This window comes from Leopardus geoffroyi, chromosome A2, assembly GCF_018350155.1.
Source record: "Leopardus geoffroyi isolate Oge1 chromosome A2, O.geoffroyi_Oge1_pat1.0, whole genome shotgun sequence".
NCBI lineage: Eukaryota > Metazoa > Chordata > Mammalia > Carnivora > Felidae > Leopardus > Leopardus geoffroyi.
The window spans coordinates 36,940,492-36,960,233 of NC_059331.1; the positions used below are offsets into that span (position 1 = coordinate 36,940,492).

Sequence of the window (19,742 nt, forward strand, 5' to 3'; positions counted from 1 at the left end):
CACAGCCAAAAACAAACACTTCTGCTCGATGGTCCGACGAGCTTAGGTCAGTTACCAGCTGTTCTACCTTGGGCAAGTGATTTAACCTCGCTGAACCCATTTCCTCATCCGTAAGATATCAAGAACAACATTCCCCCTCCTGCAGCAGTTATGGGGAATAAAGGAGATTACTGGAAAACACCAGGTGGCAGTAGGAGCTAGAAGGCCATTACCTTCCCACCTCCTACTCCTGCCTCCACCCATTGCCCCCAACCCCCGCCCTGTTGGGGCGATTCAGCATCACATCAAATCCCTCAAAGGCAGCAAGAAGAGACCAGCACCTCCCCTTGGTGCAGCCAAATCTGTTGGCTCCCTTTCCTGGGAGTAGAGACGAGAAAGGGGAGAGAACCCCATCCTGGCAGAAACAGCCCCCCAGACTCAATAGGGGATCATGTACCCAAGACAAAAAGCAGCCCCAGAGAGCGCTCTGCCTTCATTCATGCTAAATCCCCATTTCCAACACCTGAAAGAAGGCCACCCTACTCTCAGATGGTGCAGAGGCCAGCAAGGAGACAGCGTGAGGAACACCACCGCCCTTACCTATTTCCTCCGGGGTCGGAATGACCCCCTCTGTGGGAACCCGGGGTTTGGGCGTTTTCTGTGTGAGAGTTACAAATGCTGAGCCCCACTGATCACTCACGGGGACTCCAGCAGGGAGTGTCCTGCAGGAGTCACCAAGCCACCCCACATAGGAGTGGGGGGGACACGCACCAGAGAAGCCGACGGAGCACCCACACCGTAAGCCAGAAGCCCGGGGTCCTCCCGGCTTAAGAACATGCAAGGAAAGGACCAGGTGCTGTGAACAGCCCACAGGCACAAGGGCACGAGACAGCCCGCCCACTGACCCCAGCTGTGCCGCACCCTGGGGCGGGGGAGGCGGCCCCTACGCACCCACCTGGACCCTGGGGCTGGCCCAAGGTCTCAGGGTGAGCACCACACAGAACTGAGCTGCACCCTGAGCCCAAATCCAGGCTTCTCCCAAGCACTGGCCAATGGTTCCTAAAATCACGGAGGGGAAGGGAGCCGGGCAGAAGAAGCCACTGTGTTCACAGCCTCCCAAAGGGTACGGTGGCCTCCACCCGCTGGCCCTGCCCCTCCTCCAAGGATAAGCTCATCACCACCTGCTCCAAAAAGGGCAGCTCCTTGAGGGCCAGGCAGCTCCAAACTCTCACTGCTGTCCGCCCTGGGCAACCCAAGACACCACCCGCCTGGTCCAGCACCAGCCCATCCTGGGACCATTGAGTTATTCACTCACCAGTCGTTCCCAAGCCCCTGCTATGTGCCACCCGTGGCACCAGCGGGGGTGCGGGGGTGGGAGGGCTTGGTGGGGGCAGGCTCTTGGAGCCTCAGACCTGCAGAAGACAGACACTACTCAGGCACAGAAGAAAATCACCACAAACAGAGAGGCTGGGAAGGGAAAAATCAAGGAGAGAATTCTGTGAGGGAGCAGGCAGGCGAGCCTGAGAGAAACAAGGTAATAAACTGAAAGGTGATAGCTGGGTGGAAGGAGGAGGGGTATCCATGCAGAAGGAAGGGCCGGATTCAAGGCCCCTAGGCAAGAATGAACTCTGCGCGTTGAGGAGCTGCCTGAAGGTCAGTGTGGCCGAGAGTGACAGGCACAGCATATGAGAGAAAAACTCAGGGTTGTATATAGAGCATGGCAGAATTTGGATGTTGGCCCAAGTGCAGGAAAACACCACTGCAGAGTTCTGAGGGGGCAGTGAGCTAGGGCAGGAGGGGCAGAGGTGCCCATCTGCCAGAGAAGGCACCATCTCATAAAGAGGATGAGTGTGCAGTGGTCTTTCTAGGAGTCCCTGGGCCCCTAGAGAAAACACCATTTCGTATTAATCATCTGCTTCCTAGGCCGCCAGCCTGTCATTAAGGGGCTTGAGCCACAGATCTTAGAGAGGAGGCTGACGGGACATCCTGACAGCAGAGCGTGGGTTCTAGACACCAGGGCCTGTGAGGCAACCGGTGGGCAGCTCCAGCCACGTGGTCAGGTCCAGCCCAGTCCTCTCTTCTTATGGAAGCCACTAAGCAAGTCTCCCTGTGGCTTCTCATGGCATCTCCCTCGAAGAGGGCATCAGCACTGGCATCCCAGCCCCAAGAGCCAGGTGGCATTCTCCCCGAGCCTCACCCGGACCCCTTCCTCATTTCCATCAGTGCTCCTCAAAGAGTGTTAGGCAAGGTTAGGAAAAGTCAAGTCTTCCTGCCACCAAGAGGGCTTCTCGCATCCTACGGATGGTCCAAGAAGATCCTGGCCTCCCGATGCCAAGCCCACCTACTACCTCGGCTAGAATGTTGTAATTATCCTCTTTGGGAAATCAAATAGCAATTGATATATGAGTAGGACAACCTCTATGGTGCACCCCAACATTTCCCTTTTTCCTGTCTTTTTCTAGCAATTTCTAACACAGTTCTACACCTCATCCCAGGGCTGTCAATCAATTCTTGGCCTTAAAAAAATGCCCATGGCAGAAGTTTCCATAGGTTCTCAGTACCAAACGCTATCACCGCGAACAAGCTCTTCATCTCTCCAGGCCGCGGATTGTTCACTGGCAAAATAGACGAAATAACACATTCCTTCCGAGTCAGGGTGAGGATGCGAGAGGGTGATGGTCAAGGCCAACCAGAGGCCTGGCACGCAGTGAGCAGTCAGCACATCGACACCTGCTGATGGTCTTGATTCCGCTGTGCTCACTCGACCAACAATTACTCATCACTCACAAGGTGCCAGTCTTTCTAGAGGAGCCATTTTAGTGAAGATGGATGGTGGAGGGCCGCCTCCGGAAAGCAATCACTCTGTGTCTCCTCCTATGCTAGACCAGGTGGCACGCCCACTGTGGAGCTCTGTTAAATATAGTTGGGGTCCCTTGACCCCAACTTCTCAGCTCAATCACCTGAACTTCATATCCACAGAAGATAACTCTACAAAACTCTCCTCTCCAGAGTGCTCTCCCCACTTCAGTCAGGGACTGTGACTCATCTGTGTCACAGGACCATACTGGTGAATCTGAGGGCTTGTGGGAGGAGAGGGGAGAAGGACAGGAATCCCCAGACAGATAGCCCTTGGCACCAGTTTGAGTTTTCCATGGCTCACATATTACCTGCAGAAAAATAAATCTGCTCTAAGTTATGGGTCCTATTCAGAAAAGAAAAAAATCTAATATACACTAAAGGTTCGAATTGCATTAAAGATATGGGTGGATTTTTTCCCCCAAAATGCTCTTTTGAAATCAAATTCTTACAGCAGTCCGGCTTTGTATGTGAGTTAACTGTGGCCTTACCTGTGAACACCTGCCCATTGTGTTGTCCCAACACTCTGGGGAGCGAGGCTGACTTCCTAGAAACTCCCAAAGCAAACCTCAACCGCCCTCCTGCAGCGATAAGCCAGGGAACTGGCAAAAAGAAGCATTGATCAGATGCAAGTGAGCCTGAATTCAGAGCCAACTCCTCCCCTGCGCGGGGTGGGACCACACAGACATTCCTGGCAGACATCCAGGTGCAACGGAAGCCAGGTCTCTTTCCAGTTCCTTTCCCTCAGCATGCTTTGTCTTTTGGACCTATCTATGGAAGGCAGAGAATTCTCTGAATACAATACACCGCAATAAAGACAAGGGTCAGCAACTAATTTTAACAAAGACGGGCACAAAAAATGCAGATTTCCAGTATTCGCGGATCAGTGCCTCAACTAATTCGTGTGCTATAAAGAACACTTCGATTATAGCTCACCACATGATGGCCTCAACCCAAAGCTAATCGTGGAGCAATCGTGGATGAAGCCACACCACCAGGTAAACGTAAGTGGCAAGAACTCTTTAGAAAGAACTGGCCCCAGAGAACTCTAGCAAGGGGGAATCTCTGCATCTGGTTTCCCTTGAAGAGATTCTTCTGGCATCCAAGTGCCCACAAGCATCGAACTGTACCTTGATTTTTCCAACAAGGCACATAACCGTCAGATGGCCTGAGACCAAGTCATGGCCACAGTTCGAGGAGACGAATTCTGATTTTTTTGCTGCGTCGTAACTGGGAAAGCCTTAGGCGTAGGTTTCCAATTCCAGCAAACTGAAGTGAGTAGAGGTTATTGTTTTTTTTCAAGTATAGTTCATCTTTTTATCAATGAATTTCAGAAGAGCCCTAATCACACAGGCCTCTAGGGATAAACAAATAAACAATTTACAAGAACGCCATGGAGGGATGATAAATGCAAACAAAGACACGTTCAGAAGACACTTTCCTTTTTCATTATTATCAAGGGCAGCTGTGACTAAGGTTGCCAATATAAAATGATTAAAATTAATTAGGGGGGTCGATAAACGGCAGTTGTTGGAAGGTGGAAGGCAACTGAAGGGAAAATGAAGGCTCAGGAAGGCAACTTGAGGCAGAAAGCTATCTCGGCGGGGTGGTGGGGAACTACCTTGGTGGCTCTGTGGTTAAGCATCCGACTCCTCATTTTGGCTCAGGGCATGATCTCACTGGTTTGTGAGTTCAAGCCCCATGTCAGCCTCTGAGCTGGTGCCATGAAGCCTGCTTGGGATTCTCCCTTTCTCTCTGCCCCTCCCCCACTTTCATGCCCACACTCTCTCAAAATAAACTTAAAAAAAAAAAAAAAAGCTATCTCAGGGCAACTGGGTTTGAATGAGGCAAAACAACAACAATAACAGTAGCCTTGAGAAAAAAGAACAGAATTGGCTGCTTCCTTCAGCCCAGTAGGGAGCTCAGATCAGGAAACACAATGCCTACTCTTTCCAGCAGGAAGCTGATCTTTTCTAAAAAGTGCTGGTTCAAGAAATGGCGTCAAAGAAGAGGACTGAGCTGCAGAAGGAACAGCTCAAAGATTAAGAGGCACACTCTCAGCTCTGGAAGGGACAAGACTACACCGGTGCAGAGGTGGGCTGGGGCTGGCCCAGGCTTTCAACCTAGGGCAGAAATGGCACTGATCATCCGAATTTCAAGAGCCCACAGGTCATCCTCTTTTTTTTTTTTTTCCTAACATTTATTTTTGAGAGACACAGAGGGACAGAGCGTGAGTGGGGGAAGGGCAGAGGGAGAGGGAGACACGGAATCTGAAGCAGGCTCCAGACTCCGAGCTGTCAGCAGAGAGCCTGACACAGGCTTGCATTCACCAGCTGTGAGATCATGACCTGAGCAGGAGTTGGACCCTTAACTGACTGAGCCACCCAGGTGCCCCCAAAATCATCCTCTTAAGCAGAGAGCCCTAGAGCCACTTCCAGTAGCTGGCTCTGCTGCCTCAACCCTGACCCTCATCTCTACCAGCTGCTCTCCTTTGCACCCCCAGTCCACCCATTGTCAACTCTCCACCGGTGACCAGAGTGGTCTTCCTAAACATAGGTCTGTGTCTCTCCCCTGCTCCAGAGTCCCCATTGGTTTCCCATCCCATACAGACAGCTCAAGGCATGCCCACCCTCTCTGCTCTCCTCTCCCACTGCCCCTGGTTCCTTCTTCCTACACCCCACTTGACACCCTCTCACCCCAGGGCCTTTGCACTGGCTATCCCTCTGCTAGGAACAATCTTCCTCCAATATATTCATAGCTCCCTTCCTCACTGTAACAGGCCTCTTTGCAAAAGTCCCCTCATCAGAGGCACCTGGGTGGCTCAGTCAGTAAAGTGTCCGACTTCGGCTCAGGTCATGATCTCACAGTTTGTGAGTTTGAGCCCCATGTCAGGCTCTGTGCTGACAGCTCAGAACATGGAGCCTGCTTCGGATTCTGTGTCTCCTCTCTCTACCCTTCTCTGCTCATGCTCTGTCTCTCAAAAATGAATAAATATTAAAAAAAAAATGGCTCATCAGAAGGGCATTCTGAATGAATCTTGGCAGGATTCTCGCTAAGAGTCGTGATCCCGAGGCTTCTCTTTCCAGGAAGCAACTTTATTCCTGCTGGCACCGCTCACTTGGGTTCGTACCCAAAGAACGGAGCCCCGAATGCCACGTGGCACAGTTTTTGATATGGTTTTTACTTCTTTGTCTCCTGTATATGTTAACACACAAACATGCAGTCTGATTAAATAGTCTCATGTTACAAGGTCATGAGGGATGTTGTCACATACGTGTATCACCAGGTTGCCTTGAGGTTTTTTTCTTTTTTGTTTTCTTTCCCTAGGGAGGGACCCTACCACACAGTGGCTGCTCACCCACCCGTGGGGGACACTCAGGACCGACCCCAGCGGGGTCTCCACCTGACTAGTGAACACAGGGTTGACATTTTTGCAAGTCTGCGTGCTCCCAGCTTACAGCTCTTTTCCAGGCAGCTTTACTGATAACAAGGCTACCATTGTGATGTGTGTCTCTGTGTCTAGAAGAGGTGACACCTAACCTGAGTCTTAAAAATGAACAAGTGCTCTCCAGGCCACAAGGCGGGAGGCAGAGGCGGTGGGGAGTGCTCCCAGCAGAAGGACCAGCAGGGACAGTCTCATGAGCACCGGGAGGCTAATGGGGTGCGGACGCCTGAGGCAGCTTGGTGCTGCTCAGAACAACCTGACACCCTGACAGAGGGCGAGGGTCAAAGGCTAGTGCCAGCCCTGTCTGTCCAGTCCAGCAGCTGTGCTCTTCCAGAAGCTGAACGCCACAAAGGTTAGATTCGTGGCATGGGGGGATGGGGAGGCTGGGACGAAGGGGAAGGCAAACCCTTTACTGTGTCCCATTAGTATCTTTGGAGTTTCTTCCATGCAAATGTATTCACATACAAATCACAATAATAGTTGTCTTTGGGGCACCCGGGTGGCTCATTGGGCTAAGCAGCTGACTCTTGATTTCGGCTCAGGTCATGATCGCGGGGTTCCTGGGTTCAAGCCCCACATTGGGCTCCACCCTGACCATATAAAGTCTGCTTGGAATTCTCTCTCCCCCTCTCTCTCTGCCCCTCCCCTGCTTGCACATGCTTGCTCTCTTGCTCTCTCTCTCTCTCTCTCTCCCCCTCTCAAAATAAATAAATAAAACTTAAAAAATAGTTGTCTTTAAAGTTAATATTTAAGGGGCGCTTGGGTGGCTCAGTCGGTTAAGCGGCTGACTTCGGCTCAGGTCATGATCTCATGGTCCGTGAGTTCGAGCCCCGCGTCGGGCTCTGGGCTGACAGCTCAGAGCCTGGAGCCTGTTTCAGATTCTGTGTCTCCCTCTCTCTGACCCTCCCCCGTTCATGCTCTGTCTCTCTCTGTCTCAAATATAAATAAACGTTAAAAAAAAAAAAAGTTAATATTTAAGATCCCTCAGAGGAGGGGGGAAGAGGTGGAGGAAAAGGAATAACTGTGCCAGAACCCCAGTACCCCGGCCATTACCAATCAGGCCCTCTCACAGCAGGGGGTGCCACTCGTCCCTTTTCTGGATGGCAGTCCCCAGGTGCAGCCTGGGGCGTTCTCCAGCCTCACTGCTCCGGGGACTCACCACTTCCATGGGATGCCCGGCCCAGCAGCCTACCTCCACCCCTAAGTCAAACCTGGTAACTGCCCCTGGGATGCGACCACACATTGAGCTGCCCCCCCGCTCTTCTGGTGGCACATTTCCAGCAGAGCTGACCTTTGGAATAAGTATGACCAGTGCCTTAGCCCCTGAGCAGGAAGCCTGCTGATCAGGAAGCCTGCTTTGGGTCAGCTCTGCATTGCAACAGTTACATTACATAAGCTGCTGCCAGGTCCCACCCGGAGCCGACTGGAGAGCTCCTGACCAAAAATTCTTCCTGGCTGAGGGGCCGATGAACCCCCACCCGTGAGCAAATTAGGAGTGTGCGTTTCTAAGGGAGCTGGCAGGAACACAACGGATCTGAGACTAGCAGGATGAAATCCCAAAAGGGGGTAAATCACGTTTGGCTCAAAAGAACCACGAGCACAGACATGCTACTGAGACCTGGGGAGGTGGTGGTAGTTCACGGCAGCCGCGGTTACGACGGTCAAGGGAGAGCTTCACGGGGAAGTGACCCCAGCCTAAAGCAAGAGGTCACCCTGAAAGAGAGACTCCTGGAAATGCCCCGGGGGACAGGCCAGCTACAGCCAAGTCACTGCCCCTCTCTGTAAAATGTAGTAACAGTGGCCCCGCCCTTATGGGAGTGCTTTGAAGGGTGAGTGCACATGGCAGGAGGACAGCAGGAAGAGCCCTCCAGACCCGGGGGGGCTCAGTGGACAATTCAGGAGACTTTGCATACGGCTGCCCTCCCCCTGGAGTGCCCTCAACTCCCTGCACCCACCCCTGAGCCCTTCCCTCCTGTCCGCCTGGACAGCAGCCCCCATCCTGAGGCAGCAGCAGGGAAACAGTCATGCAGGTCAGTTCCAGGCAGCCCCCCACATGAGGCCGGAGGCCTCTCCGTTTCTAGGTGAGGAAGGGATTTAGACTATTTGACCTGAAACTCTGATTAGGATTTCCCCCTCCAGTGGGGGGAGGGGGAGCCCATTCGAGGTGGGGGTGAGGGAAGGTCACTGTGCCGGTCACTTGGTGCCCACAGGCAACAAAGAATCCATCACCCCGCATGACCCCATTGCCTTCCTTGCCCCATGCAACCCTTCTTCATTTATTTCTGGGGTTTCTCACCATGGCTTCTTCCAAGAAATTCTCAACTTCTTGTGGGCAGGGTCCATGTAACAAGAACTCACAGATGCTGAGCACACTGGCATAAGCGCTTTAGATTAATTTATTTAGTCCTCACCATGACAGACAGAGGATGCTGCATTTTAATGATGGGGAAACTGAGGCACAGAGCTTCTGAGTGGCAGAGCTGAACCTCCTTCACCTTTGACTCCCCAGCACCTAGAGCAGTGCCCAGCATGTGAGAGATGCTCAGTACATATACACATCAATAAAGAAGTGGAGCATGTCTAAATTTCATCTGGAACATTCTAAGTACCAAGACAATGACTGAAGGTCTAGTAGATAACATTCAGTGGGAAGTTTCCCCTTTAAAGAAACTCCCCCAACTTGTGTCGGCTGTACCAACCAGATTCACTCCTTGTGCTTAAGGGAGGGGGCAAGGGGCTCAGAGTGCAACCAGCCCAATGGCCGGTGGGCCCGCCCTCCCTGGCTGAAACCGAATCATCAAACGCTCAGCCAAGCAATCAGCTTGTCAGGCCTTGCCGCCTCCTCTGAATCATTACTACAGCACTCTTGGAGCTGCAGAATGTTTGGAATTGTGTTGCCAGGCGACAAGCCAGACCTCCTCACTAGCACTGAGAACCCGGTCCAGTAATAGCTGGGGCAGAAAAGGACCAGCTCAACAAGGCCTACTGACTACCAAGGATGTGTTTCTCACCCTCTGCCCTTGGCTCACTATCAAATGTGAGGAGACATCAAAAGGAAACAATGGAGTGGATTATCTAGGCTTACCTTTCTCTACAACCTATCAGTCCCCACCCTCCCAAAAAAAGAAAAAGAAGGCAACAGTTAGGATTCCAATGCCGAGTAATGCTCCACGGAAAATTAATTATACCTCGTGAAAAGCAATGCCAAAGGAGAACTATTTTCTAATTAGCTGTATTAATTCCTTTTCAAAACAGGACCAGACACCTACACCTCCTCAGAAAGCCACTGGCAACATACAACCATAGTCACGTTAACGGCAAACGCAACGTTCTGCACATGCCTGATGTTTTTCCACTAGAAAAGACCACTGCTCCCACTGCCATCACCACTCCCACCTCACCGTTAAAAAAGGGGCACAAGCGCCCAGCATCCAAAATTGAGACAGCAACAACCCACAGCTGCAGAAGGGAAGCGTTGCCGAGCAAGGCAGAGAAAGGGCCAGAGTGCCCCCTGGTGGCCACAGGGCTGCTCTTCCTGCAATCAGCGGGAATCAAGGCTGAGCCACTTTCTTTCAACTTCCAGCTCCCAAATCATCGTATATTCAAAGAAATTAATTCAGGAGTAGAAACTCATTTTTACAGGCGAAGTGAAGGAATGTAAGGAGGACATGAATACCAATAAGTGCCAACTGAAGGAATTTTCAGTAAGTTAGGGAGCACCACGTTCTGAATGTATATGTCTCCACAGCTATCAGATCCAGCTATCTATTCCAGCACATTCCACACGTGTTTATTCTTATGCATCTACAGCCCTCCCTAAATCACCTTCATTGCAATGATGGAACTCAATGGCTCCCAAGGTCATGCCCAAGAACAAACGCTTTCTGGGAACCATCATTTCATTTGGGTTCATTTGGAATCTATCTTTCTCCTAAGTTTCATTCCCTGGGCCATGCAGGAGGCAAGTGGTTAAAAAAAGAAAAAGGTCTACAACAAAACCCGGATCCTGGAAAACGGCCCCACTGCCTCCCTTTCCTGCCTTGGGGTTTCAGGCCCTCCAGACTGCTACTGTCCCGGGCTGGACCACTCTCTGCTGTGGGGCCATCCTGTGCACAGGAGGAAACTAGCAGCATCCTGACCTCTATGCACTCGATGCCAATAGCATCCCCACCCCAGGGTGATGCCCCAAAATGTTTCCAGATATTGCCCAATGTCCTCTGGGGACGAAAGTACCCCCACTTGAGAACCACCGTCCCGACAATCACTTCCTTTCTCACGGCCCCCAGCCTCTCAGAGCACATATGTTAATCTCCTCTTAACTAAGAAGGAAGATTCAGGAGTAAAAGCCGCATAAAGGGAACTTTAGGGGCCTGCAGCTGCAGGGATGATTTCAGTAAAACAGGAAATCAGGCCTCTCCGTTTGCAGCTCAACAAGAAGGCCCAGATCCTACCTTCAGGATGATTAGCCAGGAATGTACCCTTTGAGGATGTTAATAACAGAGCTACCAGTTATTGAACACTTAATATAACAGGCACTCTTCCAAATATGTTTTTCCCAATTTTTCCTACCAAGGTATAATTTACATAAAGTATCTTCAGTATTTTTCATGTATGTATTAATTAATCCTCACAACCCTATTCGACAAGTACTTCTAATAGCCCCAGTTTACAGATGAGAATACTAAGGCAGAGACAGGCTAGACAACTTGCCCAAGCTCCTGCTACTCCGTGCAGGGATGTGGGGAAGAACACAGCCAGCCTACCCCGTTGTAACATCAGAGCAGAATTACGACAGCAAGGGTAACACCACCACATCCACTAGGGCTGCTGTGGATACCATGTGCAATTACCACACACTGAGCACCTACATGTTTCTTACTTTCTTCCAAGGTCCGGAGCCCTTTGAAGGAGAATAATGAAAGCAAAGGAATTCTCCCCAGGAAGAATCCACTTAGGAGCACAAACCCACAAATACAATTTTGCACACAGTGGCAAGGGCTTCTGCAGTCTGTGAAACTATCCACAGGCTTCCGGTGAAACATCAGACATAATATACTCCAGACTCCATGCTACATGTTTCATACAGCTTATTCAGAATCCTGTAAGCAGGTGGTATTTCACTTCTTTTGGGAGATTGGGAAACTAGTTCAGAGAAGGTAAAGCATTTGCCCAAGGTCACACAGCTCTTCAACAGCAGCGCTGTGGTCAGCTTGGCCCCAGTGTTCTTTCCACCCCAAAAGGCTGTCTTCTCAACTCAATTCGTCTGCAACCACCCACACCGGAACACTATAAAAATAAAGGATGCGTAAAGTACAGAACGGATTTATATGTCTAAGCTTCCAGCAGCACTGGTGATAGAAACTTGGTAGTGACCACGTCAAAGGGGCTGCTGGTCACTCAGAATTAAAACCTGAAGGTGACATTTGCTTCTCACAAAGGTTAATTCACCTTCTACCAACTCTGTAAGACAGCATCTTTTCAAAGCAGTCCACAGGCATCCGGGCACCCACACAAATATCACCCTGCCTCTTTCCAAATGGCCATGCCTCCTACATTGGCCAATACCTGGCCTAGAGTAGAAAAAGCTACGGGCCAAATATCAATGTCAGTATGTTTGTGCTTGCTAGCATACCTAGCCAAAGGTCATGCAAAGTCAGCTCGATGGTCAGCACATTTGCAAAGGAGACAGTCGGCATGGGGAGAATGACGAGGCCTACCTTTGACCGCAGAGCAACAAGCCCAACCAGACAACATACTAGAAACATCCAGACTTCCACAACTTGGCTTTCATGGCTGCAAAGAAGAGCACAGGATCGTGACTCCCTTCCCAGAATAAGATAGTGAGAAGGACAAGGAATATTTGAGCGCAGTCTCCTCCATGTCAAAGCTGGGGAAACTGAGGCACAGAGAGATCAAGGGACCCACTACTATCAGAGTCAGTATCAGAACCAAGGTTTCCTGATTCTCAAGGTAGTGCTCCCTCTATACCACCAGCTGTCTCCTCCCTGATGGGGGCAGGGGGTATCACTCGCCCCCGTGTGTAACTAGCTCACAGTCCTGGGCTCATGCCGCAAGACCAAGCTAGAGATGCAGGAGTGACAGGGGGACTGGCTTTCTGGTCATTCCTGCAGAACTCTTTCGAAAGTTTTCAGGCTTGTTAGAACTCAAACACCAGTGCATTCCTTCATCCACTCCACTAAGGTCTCCTGAGCCACAACACCCTGTCAGGCAGGATTTTAGGCATTGGGATGCGGGCCGTGAGTGAGCAGGCAAAGCGTCTGCCTTCAAGGAGCTCACATCCCCATGGAGACATGCAAAGCCAATGAACAGTATATTCAGGTTTCAGATCGGGAAGGTTTCGAAAACCTGGAATCAGCGGACTGAAAGAACAGCACGGGTGGTGCAGGAAAAGCTCTTCCAGACGAGCGGTCGGGGAGGGAAGCCTCTTTGAGGGGGAACATCGCAGCAGACCAAATGCTTTCCTCTGAGGGCGGAGCATTCCAGAAGCCGTGGGATTCCAGGAGCAGCAAGGAGGGAGAGAGGAAATCCCGGCCCCACCACATCCTGGCACTCAGGCCTCCAGCGGCATCTCTCGGCCTATTGCTTCAACTACGAACAGAGGCCAAGAGGCCCGCCTGCAGGGATGCTGTGACAATTAGGCAATAATGTAAATAAAGTCTGGGTCACAGGAGGCAAAACAAGGGAGGAGACAGCATACTATGAACCTCTCCCAGGCACTCCTCAAAGGAAGTTGCCCCAGAGACCAGTCTGAACTCAGGGATGGATCTGCTATCTGAAGCCAGAGTGGCTGAGGTCACCTGGAAAGACCTAGGAGGGAACTGGCAGGGACCAGGCTCACAACTCTAGAGGTTTGGGCTCTAACTAGGGTTCAGAGCTTGAACCGCTGGGGCTAATGAATGGGCTCCCAACTGACCCCCACAGAGGGTCTCCAGAAATAATTCCAGAAAGAACTGACATCCCTCCAGCGATGCCTCCCAAACATCATGAGATGATGCTGGACACTCATGGTGATTCTCTCACCGTCCTCCGTCTCGACCCAGTCCCCAAGCCCTGCCAGGTGATGACCAGACTCGGGAACCCAGAACGGCAACACTCACCATGTGTGGAGGCTCACAAGCATTCGACAGGGTGCCCATCCCATGTAATGCCTGGTTCAGCACTCGGGTTTCCTGCCATCCTATGTCAGTGCATTTAACCCTCAGAATGGCCCTAAGAAGCCAGTGTAAGCGTCTTCATTTTACACGTGAGAAAGTGGGCCCCAGAGAGTCTGGGGGGAGAAAAAAAGAAAGAGAAAGGGAAGCCTAGCCAAGGAACCACTGGAGGGGGGGCCAGACCCCAGGATGGTGGCTCTGGGTTACACCCCACCCCCAACAGCTCTCTGGCAGCACTTAGCACACCACTGTGTTATGGGTGTCAGTGCACAGCACTTAGGGCACCAACTGTGGATTTCTGGCAGCTTGAAAGAGTGGGGACACGGACGTCAACTCAGGAGTCCCCACCCTGCGAGGCACAGGGGAGGCCCTTCATGAACCACCAAGCAAGAAAGGGCCATCAGGGACTTACAGGGAGGACTGGAGGGCATACTACTGAGGATGCCTTAGGTAGCAGATGAGCTTTCCAACCTGCCGTTGGCAAGAGCAAGCAGGAACAGTCACATCACTCTGCTTAAGACCCTCTACCGGCTTCCCACCACTCTTGAGATAAAATCAAACTGAGGGCTGTCTCCAGCATCCTTGGCTCCGGCCTCCCCTCTCCCCGCTACCCAGCCAAACTTTCGGCATCACCGCCCTCCAGCAGAGCTCCACAGTCCCCTCACCCTGAAGGCCTCAGCTCTGCCGCCACCTGAGACCAATTTCTCTTAGTAACGCACCCGAAAACAGGCCCCTTTCCAGCACTTGGAGATTTGCAAGCCAAGTTCATGTGTCTGTTAATGTCGCCACTGTCCATCTTCCCTCTGGCTGGCAATTCCTCGGGGCAGGCTTTTGGCTCCTTGCTCACTGACTTACAAGCCAAGGTTAGCACGGGGAGGTGGGGGCTGTCAGCGTGTTCTCTGGCCTCCTCCCTGAGCCACACGGCCAGCGCCATGAACAGCAAACAGTGCTCTGTGCCCCCTCCCCAATCCTTCTCCAAATCAGGCAGAACAGCCAATGGGAGGACCAGAGACCCCAAAACAAAGGAAAGAAACAAAAAGTGAGGTGGGGGTTACAAATGTCATACAAAAGCATGGAAAGGGGCTGCCCCTCTGAGGAATGCACAGCCACCCAACCTCAAAGTCCCATTTTTCCAGCTCTTAAAGTAGCAGATGCATTAAACTATTCCCAAGTATGGCCAGTGAAGCGTCAAGAAACCAGCGGCTGTCACCAGCTGTCACCTACTGGCAATGTGGTAACTGAGGACACAAAATGACTACTGGTAACAAGCCCATAAGTAGGGGACTCACCTGTGGCCCACTCATGACACATCCCACAAAGAAACTTACCACAAAGGAACACATAAGCAGAAAAAAATCATTTACTACAAGCCTGGTACTTCTCATTCTTTCCTAACAATGAGTGAAGAAACTCAGGGTGCCTAGATGGCTCAGTGGCCTAGGCATCCGACTTCGGCTCAGGTCATGATCTCATGGTTCGTGGGTTTGAGCCCCACGTCAGGCTCTGGGCTAACAGCTTGGAATCTGGAGCCTGCTTGAGATCCTGTGTCTCCCTCTCTCTCCGACCCCCCTCCCCTGCTAGCACTCTGTATCTCTCTCAAAAATAAAATAAACATTAAAAAATTTTTTTAAATGAGTGAAGAAACTCAGTGCAAAAACAACAAACAAAAATACCTGGCTGGTGCACTCCTCCCACCCAAACAATCCAGTAAACCAGAATATTACAGCCATTCAGCAGGATAATCGGGGAGATGAAGAGAGGGAAAAGGCCCAGGGAATAATGTTAAGAAAACAGAACACAAATAGGCTCAGTGATAACAGCTGCTGTTTACCGACTGTCAGCTCTGACCCAGATATTCTTAGCAAATGATGGGTGTTCGTGGCATCCCTGGGTTTGGATGACAGACGCCAAGAGGTTCGAGACCACCCAGGAGAGCCTGGGGAACCGGGCAGCCTGGTTGCAGAGCGTGCCCTCCTGGCGAGGACAGCACGTCGCCCACCAAAGCAACAGGCAGGCAGCGGTTCCCACCCTGTGCAGCCCCTGCGCGCCCCAAACCCAAACAAACACAAACGTAGCTGCAGAAATGGAAATGCCTAGACAGAACTGCAGGTGTTTTGGTGCACTCCGGACTGCGTTTACTACTTCGCTAAATAATTAATTCCTCCTAAGAAGCCTATGTGTGCTCTTAAGTGCCAAAGGGCCTGCAGAAAGGGCAGTAACGTGGGCCTGGACACAGCATCCTCTCTTGGGCACTTAATAGCAACAAGCCAAAAAGCCAAAAAGCCCAGGACAAAACCCTCTGCCATTTCAGAGGCATCCAAGAGGGGAAGGCTGCTTGGCAGGGGGCCTGACCGAGGATTAAGTACTCCAGTTCCATCACCGTGTCCAGACAGCCGCCTATACCGACCAGGAAAAGAAGCGGGGAAGCCACTTGGCAGGATGTGAGGAAAACGCTCCCTGCTTCACAGAGCGGAGCTGGGGCCCCTCGGCCAGGCTCTTCAGGGTTTTCGGGCGTCAGGCATCTCCCCTGAGTGGAGTCATGTGTGCTTCACATGCTGGGATGCAATCTTTGATCTGGAGTTGGACAGCTCCTGGAACACCATTCTTGGGACTCCCCAGGACTGCAGGTGTTCCCCCGTCCCCGCCGCCCCCAGCCAGAATTCATATGTGAAGTCCTAACTTTCAATGGGACTATATTTGGACGTAGGGCCTTTAAGGAGGTAATTAAGGTTAAATGGGGTCCTAAGGGTGGGGCCCTAATTCAGCAGGACTGGCGTCCATATCAGCAGAGGAAGAGACACCAGGGATGCATAGGCAGATGGAAAAGGCTATCTGCAAGGCAAGGACAGTGGGCTCGCCAGGAGCCATCACAGTCACCTGGACTCCCATCCTCTTGAACTGCAAGAGAGAAGTTTGTTTTCAGGCCGCCCAGCCTGTGGTGCTTTGTTAGGACCACCCCGGCTGGCACCAAGCTGACACCCTGGACACCTGGACAGGCTCGCGCTTCTCATTTTTCTACGATGACACGATGCCAGAGGCAGGATGAGGGGGACGTAAGGCAAACCCACCTTCTATCCAATACTTCCAAGAATCCTGGTCTCTCATCTGGAACACACACAGGCAACCCAGTGCTGCATCCAGAAGGCTCATTGAAATTTGACGCCACCTCAGCAAACAGAGCCCCCACCCCCTACCCCAGGAAGCACACGTTCACCCCCCACAAAGTACCAAGCGTCCAGATACGGGTGTGGTGACATATCTCCTCCAAGATTCGAGTTATAAACTCTGGGTAAGTCCCTACTTGCCAAAGATCCCAAATAATAAACTAGATTTACATTTCTGGAAAACTGTATGAGTAAAAACAAGGAAAACAGCCTAAATCTCAGACATCGGTGCAACTCCAGTGTGTTCATATGGACGACCTTAGTGCCAGTGCACACGCAGAGCCAGCTACTTCCTCTAGCACAAAGTGGCTGAGGGAGACCCACGGGCCAGCCGGCAACGCAGCCTGGGGTCAGCGGTGATGGAGGGACTTCATCCCGGGAAACAGGAAACCCCCTTGGAAGCACAGTGCTGAATAGCTGCTGGGGTGCATGGAGATGCCTGCACCCCAATAAAGCGCCCACAGCAAGGGGCCTATGAAGCCTGGTATTTGTGTCTGCGATCTCGAGGTCGCTGTTCTTTGCAAAGCAAACGTACACTCTTTGGAATGGACACGCCTCAGGGCCAGAGTGAAGTCTCATCCCTCTACTTGAGGTGTGAGCCATACAAACAGAGAGCACTGCAGATGCAGAAAGACAAGGCATGAGGTTACGGGGACTCGGAGAAGGCGCCTTCTGTCCCTTCTCAATCCTTCTGGTTACTTCCAGGAAAAAGATCTGAGTTTAGCACTAGGATATTCCCAACACTCTCCTTCTGCTGCTCACTCACTCACCTCTCTTTTTAACAATGGGAAGGGGTCTCAGACAGAAGCTGGGACAGGCAATGACATGCAGGCCAACTTAACATTGGTTCCTTTCTGCTGTCTTTATTTTCAGTTCATTGCTATTTAAGTCAACTAATAGTGACTCTCCATTTACTATAATCATGGTTATTATATGGTATTATTATTGGTATTATTTTTTTTTATTTTTACATTTATTTATTTTTGAGAGACAGAGAGAGACAGAGCACAAGTGGGGGAGGGGCAGAGAGAGAGGGAGACACAGACTCCGAAGCAGGCTCCAGGCTCTGAGCTGTCAGCCCAGAGCCTGATGAGGGGCTCAAACCTGCAAGAACTGAGAGATCATGACCTGAGCCGAAGTCAGACACTTAACTGACTGAGCCACCCAGGTGCCCCAGAAATTTCCCTTTTTATTTTTTATTTTTTTAAATTTTTTTTTCAACGTTTATTTATTTTTGGGACAGAGAGAGACAGAGCACGAACGGGGGAGGGGCAGAGAGAGAGGGTGACACAGAATCGGAAACAGGCTCCAGGCTCTGAGCCATCAGCCCAGAGCCTGACGCGGGGCTCGAACTCACGGACCGCGAGATCGTGACCTGGCTGAAGTCGGACACTTAACCGACTGCGCCACCCAGGCGCCCCGAAATTTCCCTTTTTAAATAAAGGCACTCATCTTTTCCTAAGTGCACCCAATTAAAAAAAAAAATTACAGGGTAAATACTAGTATAGTGGTAAATAAAGAACTGAAATTTGAAAGCCAGAGACTTTACTGTTCTCCCAGCCCATGTGCCCCACATGTATAGATCTATAAATATCCGCCCAGCTGAACTCAAGCCTGAGAAGTGCCATAATGAACTGCACATTTTCACTGAACAGAGTGAGACTGGTCATTCCCACCAACCAACCTTAGAGAGTTTGCTCATTTCCTTCTTCATCCCTGACTTGGCAGTGCTGGACGTCTCCCAGACCCCGCTCTTCCTTCCTTCCTTAGCAATGAAAACCCTAATGGGGGCAGGAGGGTGGGCATCGCCTCCCTAAGCAATGAAAACCCTAAAGGGAGGGGTGGGGAGCACTGTCACCATAGCAGCAGAGGAGGCCATGGGACTGATGTTGGCCATGCCAATGGGATACTGTGTGCACTTCTAGGAAGGGTCCTTATAGCTGGGAGTGGGCATCACCTTTTTTGTACCATGGACCCGTTCTGCAGTCTGGTGAAGCCCATGGACCTCTTCTCAGAAAAAGATTTTAAAATACATAAAATAAAACACACAAGACTTCAAAGGAACAGATTATACTGAAATAGGATTATCAAAATGTAAAAAATAAAAGTGATATAATAAATACATAGAATTCTTTATCATCACATTAAAAAAACCACCCTATTTTCCAGCAGAAACAATATTCTGAGATTTTTTTTTTTTTTCACGTTGCAGCTCTCACAGGGCCTATGACTTCTATTGGTGATAAAGTCACCCATTCTGCTAACATGACTATGGTTTCTATGGTTTGCTGGTACTTTCATAACGGAAGGAAATATAAATTTCAGTCAGTGGCTAGAGGAAAAAGTTGAATCCTACCTATGGAAATGGAGGAATTCTCTCCTTTGCTCCCTCTTCCTTTCTGCTACCTGGGATGAGACTGGGATGGCTGGAGCTAAAATACCCATTTTGGACTATGAGACAAGATGGAGGGAGTTCCGGTCTCTGACGAACATGGAGCCACATACCAGCCCCAGCCTGCCTACTTCTGGAAAGAGAGATGAATTTCTACCTCCTCAAGCTACAGTTGGCTTACTCTTTACTGTATAAAGCCACACAAACCTAATCTTGTATCTCTAATACTTTCTTCCCAGGGCTAAGGTTCGAAACTGAACCTGATCTTTAACAACCTTCATACTTAAGAGATACACTCTTTCCTGTTCACAAATATGACTCCTCCAGAGCTACCCAATTAGCACAGTTCCTCTGTGGTTGACAATCGTACGGGGGGGGGGGGCGGCAAATCCCCAAACCCCTCAAAACTCAGTGCCACTCCAGCTCTGAAGCATGTCCTTTAGAGTGAGCACACGCCCAAACATCACATCATTAACCACAGCTCAGGAAGCTTAGAACTGCACAGCACATTCAGACCACGGACACACACACCTGACTTCACCCCACATCTCACAAAGTCCACACTCACACAGGAGCAAGCACAACAGTACCCCACTGATGTGCAGGTCCTAGAGTCACCCGGCATTGGCGGAAGAGACTCAGCAACTTACTAATTGTCATCAACTCTGGCACCGAGGAGGAAGGTAGCATGCTGCTCAGGAGGTCTCCCTGGCCAGGAGGACCAGCTTCCACAC

The 19,742-nt window shown here is 50.8% G+C and overlaps 1 protein-coding gene and 1 long non-coding RNA gene across 24 annotated transcripts in view; one reads left to right on the forward strand and one right to left on the reverse strand.

The window, feature by feature from the left end:
* Window positions 1–19,742, reverse strand: part of LOC123605856 (protein shisa-9-like) — a 153,980-nt gene that overhangs the window by 104,672 nt on the left and 29,566 nt on the right. For 8 of the 23 annotated variants that reach the window (XR_006715953.1, XR_006715952.1, XR_006715951.1 and 5 more), the window contains exons 3-4: window positions 19,659–19,741; window positions 11,998–12,073 (exon numbers count right to left, since the gene is read on the reverse strand). Coding sequence is in view for 3 of the 23 variants with exons in the window: in XM_045493522.1 (XP_045349478.1) it covers window positions 11,998–12,073; window positions 19,659–19,741 (159 nt within the window). In the remaining 20 variants the exon portion in view is untranslated. Of the gene's footprint in view, window positions 1–5,144; window positions 5,155–11,997; window positions 12,074–13,182; window positions 13,185–18,777; window position 19,742 lie in introns of those variants that run through there. The other 15 variants (XR_006715942.1, XR_006715943.1, XR_006715936.1 and 12 more) reach the window with 5 other exon arrangements.
* On the forward strand, window positions 6,520–18,880 carry LOC123605866. Its single transcript, XR_006715964.1, has 2 exons — window positions 6,520–6,632; window positions 18,829–18,880. It is a non-coding gene; the product is annotated as an uncharacterized LOC123605866 (long non-coding RNA).